Source organism: Homalodisca vitripennis, chromosome 4, assembly GCF_021130785.1.
Source record: "Homalodisca vitripennis isolate AUS2020 chromosome 4, UT_GWSS_2.1, whole genome shotgun sequence".
NCBI classification, from domain to species: domain Eukaryota; kingdom Metazoa; phylum Arthropoda; class Insecta; order Hemiptera; family Cicadellidae; genus Homalodisca; species Homalodisca vitripennis.
In genome coordinates this window covers 70,693,813-70,713,965 of record NC_060210.1, presented here as the reverse complement: position 1 = coordinate 70,713,965, position 20,153 = coordinate 70,693,813, and the positions used below count along the sequence as shown (strand labels likewise).

The 20,153-nt window shown below is 32.5% G+C and overlaps 2 protein-coding genes across 2 annotated transcripts in view; both read right to left on the bottom strand.

Moving 5' to 3' along the window:
• Positions 1–2,502, bottom strand: part of LOC124359496 (nucleoporin nup124) — a 59,386-nt gene extending 56,884 nt beyond the window's left edge. The window contains 1 exon segment of the mRNA XM_046812267.1: positions 2–2,502. Within this exon segment, the coding sequence (XP_046668223.1) occupies positions 2–2,167 (2,166 nt within the window). The 5' untranslated portion in view covers positions 2,168–2,502.
• Positions 2,503–8,861: 6,359 nt separating this feature from the next.
• The window catches only part of LOC124359495 (POC1 centriolar protein homolog A), a 31,277-nt gene continuing 19,985 nt past the window's right edge, over positions 8,862–20,153 (bottom strand). Inside the window, exons 7-10 of the mRNA XM_046812266.1 lie at positions 18,803–18,958; positions 18,432–18,528; positions 13,576–13,661; positions 8,862–11,018 (exon numbers count right to left, since the gene is read on the bottom strand). Coding sequence (XP_046668222.1) covers positions 10,914–11,018; positions 13,576–13,661; positions 18,432–18,528; positions 18,803–18,958 — 444 coding nt within the window. The 3' untranslated portion in view covers positions 8,862–10,913. The remainder of the gene's footprint in view (positions 11,019–13,575; positions 13,662–18,431; positions 18,529–18,802; positions 18,959–20,153) is intronic.

The window sequence follows — 20,153 nt, the reverse complement described above, 5'->3', positions numbered from 1 at the left end:
TATTTGCGACTGTCTCAGGTGACACTGTTCCTAAAACTACATTATCTGGATGAGCTTTTATAGCAACAACGACCTTACTAATGGGTTGTTCTATGGATTTAACACGATTTATCAAATTTTTTTCAATTTCTTGTTCTGTTAATGGTGGAGAAGATGGATGAGTGGATTGCATTTTCGAAGTTACAAGGGGTCTAATTATGCCAACTTGCTTAGTATGAGTTGAACTTGATGATCTTAAAGGAGCAATACTGGCAGGAGGCGACTTCTCAAGTTTGTCTTTAATAAGTGATGTGTTTACCGCTTGTGCAGGGCTCTTTGATCTTGGTAAGTATGATTTATTATGAACTGAGTTTTCATTGTTAAAGCTAAACTGCATTGAAACTCCTCCTCTTCGGATGTTCTCTAAAGCACCCTCAGGAACTGATTTTGAAAACTCTCTGCCATCAACCTCTTCAACTTCGTCTGTATTTTGTAACATATTTTGTGAATCCATAATAGAAGTACCTCTAGTGTCAACTGTCGTCGAAGAACCTTGTTCATTATTTGATAACACAGTAACAACAGGTGAGATGCTACGTGGACTCATTGCCTTAGGAGAAGTAATTCCTGTTTTACTGGGTTTTGCTAATATGTTTGTATTAACATTACTAATAGATTCAGTTGTATCCACATGTAGTTGTGGTTTTGTTATATGTTGACCATTTTTTGATGATTGGAGAGGATTGACCAAAATAGTGTCATTACTACTTTGACTCTTTTTAGGAGACCCAGTCATACGTGTCCTATTTTGTTTCAGTCTTTCCGGACTAAGAACTGGTTTAGGAGAGAGTGAGGGTTTTGAAAAATTATTCTTCCCTTTATCTGTAGTTCGATTATTAACAGCTTGATTATTAGAATTAGATGATCCCACTAAAGGTTTAGATAAGTTGTTTTGGCTTGCAGGTTTTAAGCTCTTTTTTGGTGAAGTTTCAAATATTTTCAATGCTTGTTTCACAAGATCAGGTGGAGGTAATTCTTTTTCATCAGATATATTTCGTTTTAAATGTTTAGACAAATCATTAGAAGGAATCAAATCATTTAAATTATCAGTATTAGGTACGCTAACTGGAACATTTTCAACTATTATAATATTTTCATTCACAATAGAAGCTATAGGTTTTGAGAAATCGTTGGCTTGGTTCATAAAATGTTTATTATCAACACTTGCTAAGCTATTTTTAAGGATTGTTCTTGATTCAGATTTTAATAATGTATCCATTGACCTAGCCCTTTTCATTGTTTCTAGAGAACGGTTTCCTAAATATTTCATTGCTCGATGAGAGCTTAACCCAAGAGAATTTGAAAAAGTTTTACTTTTGTTGTTTACAGACACATTTTCAGTCTTTAAACCGGTTTCTTCAGTTGACTTATTTTGTTTATTCATGTTTCCATCTCCTTCTAACATGTTTTCAAGACTTGTAGCTCTTCGTAAATTTATAATTGATGGTCTTAATTGCCGTTTCTGTTCTCGTAAAGTCATACTTAAATACTTGGTTTTTAATTTATTTACAATACCTGGTCCATACTGAAGTTCTTCACTTGAATCTGATAAACCATCTTCATCATTATTACTTTTACCATTCATTCCTCCACTTGACACTTGATTAATAAATAAATTTTGTTGTCTTTTAATGCTGTTGTTTTGATCACATTTAGATCTAGAGGTAGATCTTTTCTTTTTACTACTAAATGATTTATCTTCACCCATAATTAGATTATAGTTCACACATATATCACTATTAACTTCACCTTGTTTATTTTTCACTTCAACATCACTAAACACTAGGTTATCCACTTCGTTGGATGCATCCAACAGCCGCATGTTACGGACTGCAACAGCTGAGGATGTACTAGGGTGAAAGTCCACTGAGTTTTGGTTCAGTGAACTGAATGACGAAGATGACACATCGCCAGGCAACGAAAGTTGTTTGTTCGTAACACCATCAATTGCACTCAATCCCTCAGGTTGCCGGACTATAGCAACGACAGCTGGACATGTAAGCTTTACGGAACTACTGCCAACTTGAAGCGTTCGTCCGAGAGCTCGTCTTCGTATTATCAACTCTCTCTTCCACTGTGGAATGCTCTGGTCGAGTAGACCACAAGCATCCGCTGGGTTAGCAGACATTATATTAACCACATCCGCGCCAAACAAGTGTGAACGCTGCTGCGTGTTTGCAGTAACTGACTTAGAGAAGCCACTTTAAAGTTAACGAATAACCATGGCTGAGATTAAAAGGATTACACAACTAGGTTCAGTACAGTTCAGCTGCTCACTCGCGATAACTGCCATACACAACCGATATGTTAGAATACTGAGCGTATACAACTTGATATCTCAAGATAAAACATGTAAGTTAAAAAATCGCAATCAAATTTCTAGCCTCTTAAGTGATAAACATTCGTTATCAATACTTTAAACACTCATTTTAAACATAACCTCTACAATGTGACAGCAAGCACTATCTATGGAACTACGAGGGAACTGTCAACCACACATGATCAATGCCTGTAAAATCTCAAGTTTAAAACTAAAATCGAGTACTATATAAGGGAATATTTATTTACTTGTGTGACTAAGTGAGTCAAAATCCTACATTTTGGAACAAGAAATTTTAATTTATTTAGTTCTGGTTGAAGATCATTTAAATTTTGAGATAACAGAGAAAATTTAAACTTTAAAGACTTTTTCGTTACAATCCACGGTACTTTGGGATTATACCGACCACACCAGTATGAAGAACACAAAAATAGAAATTTATAGAAACAAACATGATAGAACGAAAAAACAACTCTTCAATTACAAAATTACAAACTTACAAGCATTTCCAGGTATTGTGATCGGTATTGTTGTCGCTGTTATCTTATCTTTCTCGAGAATCCTGATTACGGCAGGCCGCGCGGCATCACGTGATTTGCACGGTACATAATTACCTTTCCATTACAATTCAATTTATATTTCTGATTAGCCCCTCTAGAATTTGATATTTTACTGATAGGTACTATCTCGAGGGATGTTTTTCTTTCGTCGACATCAGCGCGGGCTTCGGCAGCACCGAAGGTGCTGCCGAAGCCCGCGCTGATGGCCGGAGGCACTCGCATTTTGGGTGGCGGAATGTGATCAAGAATAAAAACAAGTTTTGAGTGTTTTTTAAATAAAGAGTTTAGTTTGGTAAATGTTTGTTTTTGTTGAATTTTTGTGTTTGGAGAAATGTAGAGGTAAAACACGGAAGTACAACAAAGCGATGCACCAGCTGAACGGGCGGCGAGACTGCAATCACGTTATCTACTAGACGCTCGACTTTGACCTCTGTCTGAGGATGGGGAGGGGTTTGCGATAAGACAATTCCTGTTTTATATTGACGAAATATTGTTCTACTACGCTAATCTAGTAATCAGTAGAAACGAAATGTGAAATAACGATTCATGTCTGGGTGTGGTCGGTATAATCCCAAAGTACCCAATCCACTTTATCAAGATCTAAGTGTAGTCATATGTATAAATATCTTGAAAGTTTTCTAAAGCAAAAAGTATATAGTGAAGTATTTAGTACTCTTATTTATATACAATTTATAATAGAGATCAAACCTTGATTATGGATCCTTGTGAGGATCCATAATCGGGGTTCAAGGTATAGAACAGCCAAATATTTGCAAGTATGCATTCTTCCCATACTTGAATGATAAATATCAGCTTGAATTTGCTTTTGGAATAAGCCATTGTCTAAATTCGTCTTTATGCTTGCAATAAACCATGTCAATAAAATAATGTTTAACATATTTATAGCCAGAACACTGCGCATTTCAAATCACTACTCTAAAACATTGTTTTGCTAGTAGAGTATGGACTGATACGGACAAATTTAATAATAGATGGATGGGGGAAGGGCATAAAACACTGGTGTAGTCAATGTTCTTTAAATTGGATTTTATTTTACCATACTTGCGTAGAAATGTTAAGTATTTTCATTAGTAAGAGGTGTGATTTTTAATATTGGTCTCTATTACGATTGATAGCAAAGGTTTAATTACTTTAAGACATGGACAATAGTATGTTTTGAAGAAAACTAAAGTTTTATTTAAGAATTTGATGAAGAGAACTGTTAAGATCTTTTGTCATTTGAAACATTGTGGTTACTTGTTATTTTGCAGCGAGCAAAAAAATAGTAATTATAAACATATTACAGAAAATTTAAAAGATGTTACACTAAGTAAATTCAAAAAATAAAAATAAACTACTTAACATTTTAAATTTAAGTAGTTAAATTTAATTTTAAAATGAAGTCATTAATATTAAAATATGAGTACATTAAACGAAAGATTTATGTATATTGTATAGTTTTTGACAATCAGATACATACAGTATATTATCTGATAGTCAAGAGTATAGTACCACTATCTAAGTCTCATAAACAAAACTAGCTTTACCAAAACAAATTTCTGCCACACAATCCCTATATAGTTGCTAGATCTACTTTCTTATAAAGTAAAATACTATAGCTATAATCATTAAAAGAACACGATTGTTTTTAAAGAAATTAATTTGTTTTTCAACATGAAGAGCTTCTTCTTTAATGAACCATAGCTATAGTGTTTTACCAGTGTTACTTACTTGATAGTGCGTCCATTTGATCTGAGGCATTGGACATGTCAAAAAGCCTTATTTGACATTCTTCTCCCAGCTTAGTGCAGTGGAAGGATGATAGGGTGCATGGAGGCACCTTGGTTAGTTTTATTGAAAATTCTTTCAAATTATAAAAACAGTAACAAAAAAAATTTTTAAACTGGATTTGAATTTCTTTGACCCTTCAATTGGTTGGATTTTAATGGGCAGTGCTCAATAAACCTTTAAACCGGCATATTTATGCTTTTTTCATAAACTTTTAACTTATAGGAAGCAGAAAACATTTTTTATGTCTAGTGTTGTGTGTATGGATGTTGTTTAAATTTTCCATTGTGTTGAATTTATGTAAACAGAGATTTCATAACTGTAAAGGTTTGGCATTGTTAAAAGTACCTTCCTCTACCAGACAAAAATTTAGTTTAATTTTAATTCCATCACACTCCACAGAGTGAGAGATGTGCGACTTGAGCAAGCAGTGGTAGGCCGATTTCATTAGGGCAAAGTATTTTAGTCCTCTGAATCTGCGTAAGACAAAAATGCCCTTTGCTAGCTTTGACTCTATTTTACACAACAGCTCACTCCAGTCTAAACAATCGTTCAACCTCTCTCTCTCTCTCTCTCTCTCTCAGAAAGTCAAATGAATGCTGTTCTAAAGCATCTACAAAAAATTACAACTCCTATGGAACTTGTCAAAATTACTGAATTTTGTTGATGCTACTGATCAACTAACATAAATATGATCTATTTCAGATTATTGTAGTTTCCGTATCTATTTGTAGCTAAATAAAGGACTATCAGTAATGCTTTACATATGAAAACAATAGTTCAGAAACTCGTTCATTCATATATGAAGAGTCCACGGGTTTTAAAAACGGGATTTGTCCATTTTTTTTCTTTTTTGAGGTTATGGTGGATCCTTATAGCTTTACATCTGATCTTTTAAGTGTATTAATCAACCACGGGTAGAACGGGCTTTGTCCCTTAGCTACAAGAAGAAAAAAAAACTCCTGTTCACGGGAAGGACGGGATTTGTCCAAAAAACAGGGGAAGAATGTGCTTTGTCCACTTCTATTAATCAGCTGTTTCTTGGCCCAGCTGGTTTAGTTTGGCAGTCATTCTGTTAGTTGTGGTTATGCTCTATCTGCTGTGATTGTTGGTAGTCTTTATTAGTGATTGTAATTAATTTAGCAATAAATAAATTTGGAAGTTGGTGATGCAGAAGATTTTATTGAAAACATTTGGCGTTTCACCTAGAGACAAGAGAGGGTCTCATAAAGACCGGGCTCACAAGCTTTCCCCGAACAAATAAATTGTGTATGTAACCATATAAAATCCTTTAAGGGCAAGATAAGCCATTATAGCAATACAAAGTCAAAGAAACTGTACCTCCCCGAAGATCTAACCATTAGAAAAATGCATTTAATGTATAAAGAATACGGAGCTGCAAACAACATTAGGAATCATATGAGCCTTATAGGAACATTTTCAATAAAAAATTCAATGTTTCTTTCGGGTATCCTCGCTCCCGACACTTGTTCTACTTGTGATGTTCACGCAGTGAAGTGCAATGAACTTTACAGTAAAAATTAAAACCCTACCAAATGGGGAAGAAAAGGCCAGAGCTGAAGGCGAATTAAAAAAAATGCTAACTTTGAAAAAACTAACATTTGAAAAAGGAGATACATTTTACATTAGGAAGAAGATATGCCGTGAAAAGGGGAAAATAATAAACAAATTGCAGCTGTCTGTATGAACTTTCAGAGAAACTTGGATCTTCCGAATATGTTGACCAACGATGCGTATTATCGAAGAAAACTTGGATTTTACATGTTTAATTATACATTAATTATCTACCAGCAATTCTGTATTTTATAGCTACACGGAGGACTATAAGGGAATAAGGGGTCAAATGAAGTTGTTTCGTTCTTAGACAACTTCATAAATTTAGTACTGGACAAAGAGGTCAAAGAACTGTTTATATTCTGCGACTCGTGCGGAGGGCAGAACAAGAACTACAACTTGTTCAAATGCCTTTTCTTTGAAGCCCACGTAGCATAACGACTTGAAAAAAATTCAAGTAACATTTCCTATTAGAGGTCACAGGTATATGGAGTCAGACCGCAACATGGCAGTAATAAAAACAAAATAAAGGGCAGAAGTACCACAAGACTGGATTGATGTTGTTGAGACTTCTAGACAAAATCCAAGGCCATTTAATACTTTGGATGTTGATCAAAGCATAATTCGAGGACTGGGGACTGCGTTTCTTGATGTGGTCCTATTACAGCTATGTTGCCAATTACTGATGCCAAGTATACTGATGTCAATCATCTATCACAGTTTTGCACAAACTTCTTGGCCAAAGATTTCTATTCAAATCTACCACGAGGAAAAATTGTGAAGAAATTAAACAAAAAAATATTGACAATTCCTCTGTGAAATTATATTAAGATGACCGTGTATTTCTGTCTGAATTTACTTATTTTATTTTATTTTAACAATACCAATTATATTGTGTCTAAATAAAATGGTTTGTTTCATTTGTCTTGTCTAACCTACTATCTTAAGATAAGGACGTAGCTCGTTTTTCTCTGTTTCTGTGGACAAAGCTCATTCTTCCCCTGTAAATTTTGTAGTCATTTATCAAAAAAAATTTACCATAATTAATTGATTGGGTTAACAGCTCTTTAGTTATGTTAGTTATATTATCTGTAAGTTTACACATCTACTACAAATTTAAACTCTTCTCTATAATTCAATAAATATAGGAAATATTAAGTTTCACATTTAAAAAAATGTTCTACTGAAAAATTAGTAAAAGTGGACAATCCCGTTTTTACCCTTTGACTCTTCATATATAAAACATGTTAGGGTGTAACATACCCTTAAACATTAAATCATTAGTTAAATAAAATAGTACAGGATCGTCGAAAATTTGATGGTTGCCACTTTTAGAGTTGTCTTTAAAATTCCCCGTTCTTCAAACTTCTAAATCCAAAACTTCACCTACAAGTAATCTGGACACCTTTACTAGGCTCATTGTCACAGAAATTAATGTAGATATCACATGACTCAGGAACTATGACCTGGCCACAAATTATTCTCAAAGTCTATCTGCACTAGCTCAATTTACAGGCCAGCTCAATGTTAAAGGCTCTTCTTTAAAATCAACTTTGATTTACAGGTAATTAACAAAAATTTTCTGGACATTTGACATTGGTCAGTGCATTAGCACATTTTGAGATTGTTTCAGAGGTGGGTATCAGCCATAGGAGTGCCCATAAAACACATGCTACAGAAAGAATATCCGTGGTGTAGCTATGGAGAATACAATTCTTTTTCCAAGACAAACAAGATCTCACACATGCAATTTTAACAAGAGATATGTTTTTTAACCAGGAGCAGTGGGAAACCCTTAAACACCCTCCTTATAGCCTCTGAGCCCTTGAACGAGGCAGTAGGAGAAAGACAAATTGAAGATGACTAAGAGATTGAGGATTGCATGTGCAATTGGTTGACGATTCAACCTGAAGGTATTTTCAAAGAAAGGATCTTCAAGCTTCCAAAATGAAGGATAAGACTACATTGAAAACGTAAAATGTTTTACGAGTTCTTCTACGAATAATAAATTTATGGTTTATACATTTGACTGACCCTTGGACAGCTAGTGATTGTTAAACAGAATGTTAGGCGAGTTTACTTTTTTATTTGAACACTATGATTTAGGTTAAAATAAACAAATCATGAACTAAATTCGCAATAACAATTTTCTTATGTGTAATGTAATATGAGATAAACAATAAAGTATGGAGTTTGCGACAATGTGCCTGTTCTGTGAAGTGACAACGTTTGGTGTTTGCTCCAATCACACTGGATATCAAGTAGTTTTTACGTCACTTATTCTGCTGAATTATGACTTGGAGAGTTCATTGCCACGTGTTGATTACGTTTTAATATTTGTGTACGTTTAATCTTATGCCTTAAAGTTTTTTTTTAACAAGGTTCATTCAACTTTACTAACTTATAAAAAATAAATATAATATAAATCTAGTATTGTTTGAGCTGAAGCATAGCATCAGGTCGTCAAATTTATCAGCATTTTCTGTCTCGTAATAATGTAGCATCTTTCTTATAATTACAAAATGTTTTGAATGGACCCATTTGAACAACTCCATTGAATGCAATAAAAGAACACAATGTTTTCACAAGAAAATACTTTATTCAAAACTTGTTAAATAAGAAAGTATAACAGTTTATATAAAATACATCAATGAAATGAACAGAACAATTCAATGAATACTGATAAAGAGATTAAGGAAGTAAAAATAATGAAAATTCATAATTTAATATAAGAAACAACAAAGGAACAAAGAACACAATTAACTTTTCTCAGCTAACACGTACCTATATTTAAAAAAAGTAGCTTAGAGATACATACTAAGGATATTATTTATATTTTAAATGCACTTTTCTTAGTCACTTTCTAAAAATTTCTCAATTATAATAAATACAATCTCCAGTTCATTTCACTTGGTAAAATCAATGCTATCAACAATAAGTACATACAAATATTTGACAATGTGATTAATGGCTATTGTATATAGATAGTATTAAATCTTCACGAACATACAATGTTAATTCCAAACAATTATTACTTATTACCAAGGGAAAAATCAGGTGAGTTGCTCAGTCTTCAGAAAGAACGAAAGGGAATCAACGGGTGGTAAATTCAAGCTGTGGGCGCAGTAATTAGAGCGAACTGTTATTTTGATAACCCTGTAGCTACTTGTTTACAATTGCTAAATAGATACTCCCTCAACATTCTATGAGCTATAAACTAATCAGGTTTGCTCTTTAAATGTTAAAACCAAATGGTTAACAAAATTTTACAATGAAGTAAATCATTTTGCAAATAAAAGTTATTGTAAAAGACAGATAGAATAAGGGGTGCAATCTGAAACTATTATCTTGTTGTTTTTTTTATCAAAAAATAAAACAGTTGGTTAAAAACAAGAATAAACACATACATTACTACAACCATAAAAGCTGAAACAATGTATACATACACATTCATGTTGACATTAAATAATTTAATTTAATTATTTCATCTTTAAGTGCTATTATCATCATCATCATCATCATCATCATCACATGTCATTTGTGTTTATTATAACAAGCAGCATTGGTATGAAATTGGGCAATAGCACGTTATAATAACAACCCTTTTATTGCCCAGCTAGGCATTCAGACCAAAAAAACACCATGGGCTGATTAAATTGGCTTTACATATTTTAAACATGGTCATTCTTTACCGATCAACAAATAATGTATATTGAAATATACTTAAAACCATTATAAATGGTTGTATTGTGTAGAAAAAATAAATAAATGCTGATTTTTACATTTTTTTATTTATTAACTGTGTAACCTGAACTAGTTTGTCAGTGCAATTTAGATTTGTAAAAAGAATTTGTTTTGGAGTTGGAATAATTATAATTCATTGTTATGAACTTTTTATAATGTTAACTCTAACTTTAAACATTAACATTATAAGAAACTAAAGGTGTATCTGTGACTCGCCAGTAAAAGAAATTATATGTTTTGCAAAGCCACACATTTTTGTTGTTGGGCAAAAATTATAAATTTCATCTTAAAAAAATGTTGGCCCTATTCTAAAAAAATAATTATGTTTACGAAATAATATAGTTACCACGGTAAAAAATGACAATACAAATTTGACTTTTATAATAGAAAATTTAAAGAAAATTGTAATAAATGTATTGTTTTTATTACATTAGTACAGTTAAAACACAGTATACACCTTTCATACTATGCATATAAATATATAACAAACAAATAAAATAAAAATTATTGCCTAAACGGATTTATGATTTTTTCAACAGATGTCTACAAATAAATGAATTTCACCACAACTTTTCAGTCTAAGTGCCAGCTGTCGGATTCAGCTTGGTGGCCATCGCATGCTGAGTTTCATCCATCTGTGGCGGTAAAAGCTTTTATAAAACATAAAGCTTCACATTTCAACACAATAAACAAATATATACCTTAGTTCTTAGATGGGAATATTCAGTTGTATTTTTCCTATTTAGGTCTACATAATGTAGCAAGAAATTTTAATAATGTTTGCACTTATTATATGTTTCAGACACATCAGATATCTCTATAACTATGAGTTATTGCCTAAATAAAATATCACAGTTAAGTTAATATATCAACACTGGGTGGATTCATTATTCATTATTAAGTATTTCATTTGATTCCATTCTGTCAGTTCTCTTCTCCAGGTCTTTAATTTTATCTATCACATTTGCCAATTGACTCTGAAGGTTCTGTACCTAAAACAGAAAAACCAAAACATTATACAGAAAATAAATTGTTTATTTTTACAAACTACACATTAAGATCTATGTTCAGGACATCTTGTACCTGAAAATGAAACTTAATAAATCTGAAAAATTCAAAATTTGTATTTGTACCGATACTGTACGAGGGTGGTCTGAAAACTTTCTGGCCTCAACGTGAAGATGGCAGCACTTGTAACCAAAAGCTACTGAATTTTATTGATAGTAACTCAACAAAGTTTCAGCAGTTTCGGACGCGCAGTTTTTACGTAACAGCCGTTTGAGGTGAGTTGTTTTGTGAAAATGGACAAAATCGAGTATTGAGCTGTCATTAAATATTTGTTTTTGAAAGGCAATACATATTCGAAAATCAAAGATGAGTTGGATTCTGTGTATGGGGACTCTGCACCATCATTAACCACAGTGAAATTTAGGGCTGCTGAATTTAAACGTGGGTGTTAAGAGCTTGGTAGACGATGAATGTTTGGGACGTCCAAAAACTGCAATACCAAACAAAAACATTGCCACAGTTTACCAAATGGTACTAGACGACCGCTGAATTAAAGATAGAGATAGCAGAGGTTATGAACATGTCAAAAGAACGTGTTTGCCTCATTTTAAATTAACATTTAGGCATGAGTAAGCTCTCCATGTGTTGGGTGCTGGGTTTGCTGATGTTAGACCAAAAACGTATTCTAATGAACATTTCCAACGCTCTTTTGGGGCAGTTTAGGCGAAATAATTCCAATTTTTGGGGAACCGGCTCCAGAAAAAGCAAAAATTGTTTTTTCAGCTGGGAAAGTGATGGCAACTGAGAGTTTCAAGGAGACTGCTGAAAATTATTTTTAAATTTCAGAAAAAATGTCTTGTATCTTTGTTACGTCAGAAAATTTTCAAACCAACCTCGTATATCCCAATCAAATAGCTTTGTGGGATCTAAAATTCAATACCACAAAAGATACTACAGTTTATATTTTAAATTAATGAAATAATGATATTTATTCTTCACATACAAGTAAACAATTCAATTATATTTATGTCTTGGAATTTCAATAACCATCATTATCCAGTATTAATGGTCTCGCACTCTAACCATAAGGGAATAAAATATCATTTTAGAATTTACTGAAACAATGGGATTTGTTCTATTACGATTAGACATCTCCGATAAACAGCAATTATTTTATAAAAGCTATAAATTAATTTTTTTTATATAACAACCTTCAAAGTACTCTCCATTACACATTGTACATTTGTCCAATCAGTGACACTGTCCAAAACATTTTTTGTTCTCATCTTCAGTAATGACTGACAGATCCTTCTTCACTTTTTTTTCATGTCGTAAATGTTGTTGAATCAGCTATTTTATGTTCCTTTTCATATGTGGAAATAAGAAAAATGACAGCGCTAGTTCAGGTGAGTAAAGTGTGTGTCAGCAGAACCATACCATTCTTTGCCAGTTTCAACTCGATATTCTTTTTAACTGTAATCAGAGGCACAAACTTGGCAGAGACCTTTCTCATTCCCAAATCTTCAGATAAAATTCATTGAACCAAGCTCCAAGATAACCCACTAAACTCTGACATTTGAACAATAGTCTGTTGACGGTCTGACAGCAGAAAAATGTTGAACATATAAGACATTACTCACTGAAAATCAGTAACTCAGCATCAAATTAACAGCTGAGCAGGTTGGTATGAGTGTTGATAGTGCACATAATATTATACATATTGGAGAATAGATAATTGTGTGTAAAATTTGTTCCAAATTTTTTTGGATATAAAGTGCAGAAGGAGAAATGAGTTGAGGGTTCAATGAATTATCTTTATGAAATGCGCTGACATAACCCAGAAATTTTAGAAAAACATTCTTACTGTTGATGAATTGTGGATTTTCATTGTTCCAATAAATACCAAACAGCTGAGTAGAGAGATCCAGACGAGGTTTGATATCATGACCTTCACAGGAGTGCTTTGAAATCAAAGATAAAAACCATGCTGATTACTTTTTTGATTCATTAGGAATTAGTCATCAGAAATTTCTTCCCCGACTTGACTGTGACAAGGAACATGTGAGAAGGAAGGGGCAGGTTTCTGCTGCATTGCAATGCACCAGTAAACAAGGCACTTGTGTCATGTAGTTTTTAGCAAAGAAAAATATGCAGTAAAACATTCTCCTGATCTTACCCCAACAGATCTCATGCTGTTCCCCAAGCTTAAATCTGCCTTGTTGTAATGAGTGTTTAGAGGATGCCTTGTTGTAATGAGTGTTTAGAGGAAAAATATATGTAGAACATGTACTTTTTTTCAGTCCTGTAACAATTTTTTATGAATAGTCATGGAACTTTTTGAATTCACGGCATATAATAACAAATCATATGCACCTTTAACATTTTGCAAGAATTGATTTCTTTGCAAAAATCCCATATGATTAACAATATTTGGACCACCAAACAATATGAGTCATGTATTCACATACAAAGAAATAAATATTTATGCAATTAGATAGTTTTATTTTGCAATAGAATGCAATGTTATTGATGTTTACTTACATCAACTTTAAGGGAAGAAAGAATATTTCTAGCCATTTTCAACTCATCGTCATAGTTATCAATATCTCTAGTCTCCAAGCTCTCTTCTGAAACATAAAAATTAATCAAGTACAAGACAGAACTTCGAGTACCTCAACTGAAGATTGTATTTGCCCTACTCATATACTTTTTGTGTTAACAGACATACATTTTTCACATATAGTATTTAAATAACATCTTAACAACATAATATTAAGCTGCACAATTTCCTACTGTTATAGCTTACCACTATAATTATAAATTGGTACGATAATGATGTTAATCTAATTAGTCTCTGCAGTGGTACTAAGATACTACATTATGTAGCCTGAAGACTGGCCACGATAAAAGTGGTAATGTTAACAATAACATTGGGTTTACAGCAAACCCCCACTAATCCGGTAATTTTTCGAATTGCAAGGTACTGGATTACTGAAAATGCCAGATTACTGAATGTTAACATAAAAATAGTGCCAAATGGGTTTTAGACACGCATAAAACATAAGTGTGTGGCCTGCTAAGTGTTTTAGTGGATGCTTTGTTAAGAAATGTATACTATATATATGGACAACAAATAAAGAATTATAAGCGATAACAATAAAATAAACATTTTGGCCTAAACAAAGTATTAGAGCATAAAAATCAAATTCTAAAGTTAGGCAGATATGTTGATATAATCTACATTTATATTTAATTTAATGAAACATCTCTCTCTCTTTTTAAATGAGATATTTTCTTCAAAAATTAATTTTACACTAAAAAATAAAGTGACAAGTTCTGGGGCACTGTAGGAAATAGTGAATTCCATAAACCTCAAGATTATGTTAACCCATTGATCTACTTTGATGGAACGATTCAATGATGACGTACACTAGAAAATAAGTATTTGATGGACACATAACGGGAAGAAACAGTACAGCAAAAATGTATGTGTATTTTCAAGACATTAAGCCAGCATAGCTGTATGGTCTAAGCCACTACTTTCCAACGTGGGAGTTGGCCTTGGAGTCGCAGGTTCAATACCCAAAACTGACGTTAGGGATTTTTACAGTCTTGAGTACACTTAAATGATAGTCACTGGTCTGTGGTTAATCTGGCGGGAGGGTCCACCTTAAATTAATGGTGATTGGCTTGGGTGGAAGTTGACAGTGTAATTTTGTATAAATGTACAAGACCCAAAACACAAGCTTTGCATTTTTTGTCCTAAGCCTTGAGCAGTCTGCTTGCCTATTGTCTCATATAAAAAAAGTCGTACACTTTAACAACCTGGCTAAGATTGATTTTCGATGCATTAAATACATGTTCAAAAGGCACTACTCGATTATTGGTGAATTACATACGTTCTAAGATGAACTCTCACAACTCTATTTTTGCTGTATACGCACAAACTATTGCGAATAGAAAGATGATGTCAATCTTTTTTAGATTTCATTTTTATTTTAAAAGGTCAGCATTCTAATCATATATGTATATATATAGTCCTTGTGTGTATGTGTATGTCACCGAAATCCTAAACGGCTGGACTGGTTTTAATGAAATTGTTTGTGTCTCGAGTGGATTCAAGAATGGTTTAGGTTTACAATTTGGTCCAATTAAAATTTTGTGTTTATAGATTATAGTTGATTTCGAATCAAAATCACTTCATCACCAGAAATTAATCTAAGATGGATTCCAAAACTAACATATTTGATCATTTTCTTGGTTAATGCAGCAGCAGAATTCAATTGTGGAACCGTAAATAAATTAGACCGGAAGTGAATTTAAATGACTGGAACAGACTCGTATCGACCGCAGCGACTTTTTAGCTGTACAATATAATTTTGTCATTGGGGCGAAAAGGCACATTCTAACTATAACACTTAAAATGTCTTAGACCAGAGGTAGATTACAAGTGATGGTAGTAGACGCTTTTTGACCCAATGAGATCTTGAAAACCAACAATGTAAATAAGTTTTACAAGTAAATAAATTATACCGGAAGTGAATTTTATCATCCAGAACTGACTCTTTTTCACCGCAATAACTTTTAAGTCGTACGCAAGTCATATATTTTCTTCATCGGTACAAAGAGGCAAACATAACTATGTCACTTGAAAAATCTTATATAGAAGTTAAATTTTAAAAAGCCAAAAAAGACGCTTTACAATCGAAGTTGGTTTTCGTTGGTATATATTATCTTGATCGGGACACAAGGCAAACTCTACAATGGTACTGGAAATATCTTACATAGAAAGTGAATTTAAACAAACGGAATATTTATAACCAAATTAGTTTACTGAGACTTAGCTATATAAAGGAAGTGTCCTGAATTACTTATAAACGTCTAATAAAACCCATGAAAGATAAGAGGCATGAAATTTGGTACACATTACGCCCTAGAGGCTCATGAAGGAATGAATTTCTCTATGACATCAGGGCTGGTGATAAAGTTGTAACATTTTCCATAGGGAATGCATTGCAGCAAAGACATCTTATTTATTAAAAGAACCTGTGAAAAAGTAATAAACTTTTATATGTATTTATATGTCTTGAAAGCATAGAGGAAATATAAAAATTACATCACTTCTTATTTCAATATTTTCTGTAATCATTTTTGGAGCACAGAGGTTATCCAGATAGTAAATTGCAAGTTTTTGTCATATACTTTTAACTGAAATACTCAGTAAATATTAAGTATGCAGGGCTAGAACAGTAATGTGATATGCAAGAATTAAAAATAATTAGACTATCTAGCTTTTGCTACAGATTTAAAGACTTTATAAAACCCAACGTAGATGTTTTTCTGTCAGTAATAGGCTCGGACCTTTATAGGCTATGTGTATATTTTCTTGCCAACAAAACAAACTCAACTCTGGCACCAGAATTATCTCAGGCTGAATTACGGTTTCACTTAAGATTTCAAGGTCCCAAAAACAGTGTTCTTTAAACTTAAATCTAAAATGGATCAGGAGATTAGAATATATTTGAGTGACTATTAATTATCTCAGGTCTGTTTAAAATGTCATAGAAAAAGGATATGTGAATATAGTGTCCTGTTTTTCAACAGGACAGTGCGTGTGAAGCCGCGGGTAACTGATAGTAATATTATAAATGCTTTTGTTTGTTTTGCTTTCTCACATAAACTATTCAACTTATTTGTGATTGTACTTAAATTTTACATGAAAATTCTTACGGTCCTTGGAATGAATATAAGGCTATTCTTATTTCGAAAATCCCTCTGGGCTACAGCCCACTGGTCTCTAAAGCAACCGAAAATCTCATCTTGGTCTCTAAAGTTGAGTAATATGAAAGAGCTTGTACATGTAATCATTCTGTGTAAACACTGTATTATCACAGAACCAACCATAAGTTTAATTAATTTAAGCAGTATTTTCTATTTGTTTACATTTTTATAGAGTGATAACCTAACAAATATAATAACACTTCTTGGCATAAGTAAAACCAATTAATATATTTTAGATTTTATTTATTCTGGATGTAGGTCTACTAAATTGGAAATGTGTATATGTAAACTATTGAATTTTGCTTTCTTAGACATTGTGTGAACAAGTGGAATCACAAGTAATACGAGACACTAAATGCAATTTAATGACAGAAAATCGTTGAGGGAGCAATGTATCCATTTCTCACTGATGAGGTATACGATAATGATTAAGTATATAAATACTGATATAATTCCTAGATTGGACCAAGGAAATTGTACGATATTGCGAACAATGATATGAATAATGGTATAATATTGAGAAGCAAGAACATGTACTTTACTGCATCATGTATCATATTTACACATAGATGACAACTGTCATAATGTAAGTATTGAAATATGTGTGTATTACTTATGTTGATTTTAGTTTTGTTAACAATATCTATATCAATACAATTTATAAAACTGTATTGTTTTGAATTCAACCTCATTACAAAATTATACAGGGTGAAAATTAAGTCTTAGGACGACTTCATAATTTTTAAATGATGAGATATCGCAACCAAATTTAGCATACCGTTGCTGGTGGTAATAGTAAGCTGTTTTTCTAAGTATGGGGTGATCGGATGTCCTTTGGGGGATAGCCAATCCCGGGTAAGAAGAAAATCTTTAATGAAAGCCTATGTTGAGTTGTACATTATTTTAAGGTCTAGTTGAACTGAAAACAATTCCGCAAACCGGATTTCAAAAGGATGATCCAGCCAAAAGAAATTGCTGTTTAAAGTTTTAAAAATATTTAACACATTGTCCATAAGAAATAAATAATACTGTACCTGTTATAAGTTAACAGTGTGTGGCAATACTTATTTGAGTAAACTAATTTAAAGTAGGTATTCAAAGTGTTCCCTTCTGGTTGTCTGGTAATGTGGTAAGCATAATTAGGAATACCAGCTGCTAAAAGAAGTACAATATTAAGTGAAAGTAATGAGCACAATTGCCCGGCTCATGTGTAAAATACATAATTACGATCATGAACTGTAGACAGCCGGTGCCACAGCCATCAAGAAGTCGACTAAGAGAACAGCTGATAAAAACAACATGTCAGTTATTAATTTGATTATTTATTCATTAATATAAAATAAATATATTGTATTATTACGTTTAAATACTGTTAATTTGTTTTGAGAAATAAATTATTGAAATAACATATTGTATAAAGCCTTAGCGAAATTCGAGTTAACTTGTATATATACTTTATTTATTAATAAATAAAAATAGTACAAAATACATAAGCCCACACATTTCTTGAGTACCTTGACAGACAAATCATGTTCGTTCATATGTTAGACATAACTTTTGGCTCACAAATTATACATTGTCCCTCCCTCAGGTAAAAAAAAAAAAACATATATTACCTGAAATTGATGAAGTTGAAGGGGGACCAGATCCTTCAATGTTTGAGTTTTTCCCCTCATCTGAAGAGTCTGAGTTCATATTGCCAGTACTAGAGACCTGCAATAATCAACAAAATTGAAACTTTGTAAATAAATAAATAAAATATATATATATATATTTCTTATATACATATATATATATATATATTAGTAATATCCCCTTCTACTTTAATATGGTATTTTGATAGATTATAATTTGGCCTTCTAGAATATATTTCTTTAATCTGCAAAATATATGGGTTTTATTGACAATTAACTGGAGTTGAAAGCCTGAATAAATTACATCAACAGGCATAAATATTTTAAACATTAATTCTAGGCATGTAGTTTACCTCTATATCTGGTTGACTCATTCCTTGAAATTCCGGTCTAACATCTACTCTTTGCACTTGTCTTTCACTGCTTACATTGATGTGTTTTATGTTAAAACTGGTGTCAAGGGGATTTGCCAGAACCTCTTTGTCAAAATTACTCTTCCAAACAAGAACCTGTAATGAAGTACAAATTATGTAATAAAACATTCTCATAATAATTATTGAAGCCTACAGAAATTACAGTAATCTGTTTGATGACCATATGTATATCTAAAATTATGTAAGAAATATACTTTTAATTTTAAAATTAAAAATCTGAAATTGTATCTCAAATTGTATTTATGCATAAATTTTGGTTTAGGTTAAGCTTGCCTATTGGAGAATTTAAAAATGTCAGACATAATAGGACAAGGTATTCACACCATGTGTTGCGTAACAGGCTTCAATTAGGTTAAATGCAGAATTTCAAGTCTACAGGTCATTTCATTATTGACATATAGAATGAAATTGTATCAGTCTACTAAGCGATAGACTTCAACCGTACTCAGCCAAATCCTATGGTTGGACCATCAGTTCATTTGTGTTTATGTAGAAATAAAGTTTCATGCAAAATTTCAAGTCTACAGACAAAAAGAGATTTCTTGGCATGTGATACGTTTACATTATAGCTCATTAAATTGAATTTGATATCAGTGTTTTAAATAATAAGATTATACACACCAGGTCACCACACAATGACGTTATATGTGTTAGGATAGTTAGGCTACATGTGCTAATATATCACATGTTAAAATTTATTGTTAGTATACTGAGTTTTCAAATTTATTTATCATGCTATTTTCTCGTTGCCATCATGGTTACCCATGAGACTAATGCTCAGCCAAATCCCAGGGAGTAACATGTAACATTATTGAACTCATATAAAAATGAAGCTAAATGGACAATTTAAAATTTACAGGTCAGACTTGAGATATGCTGTGGACAGACAGATAAATTAAATTTTTCCAGCCCCTCAAGTGATAGGCTTCACTAAAGCTCAGTCAATTAGGAACTGGAAGTGAACTGAGCTAACATTGTGTTTGGGCTGTTTCTTTAACCCTTATATAGCTAACGTCTATGTTGTGCGACTACCATGTGCTGCTATCCTATTGTACAGTAGATCGGTGTTGTCCTTCAGGATGGGAATTCGCTCATAATAGATAATGTCACTGCTACAATTAACTGTGTACTTTTAATGATACGATTGATATTTTTTGTTGTGTTTACTTCTAACCCTCACTGATCCTCCCACCAGCCAATGTTATTTCCCAACTAATAAAACTTAAAAAAAATCAAGTGCCCAGAACAGGCCTGAGACATAAGCATATAA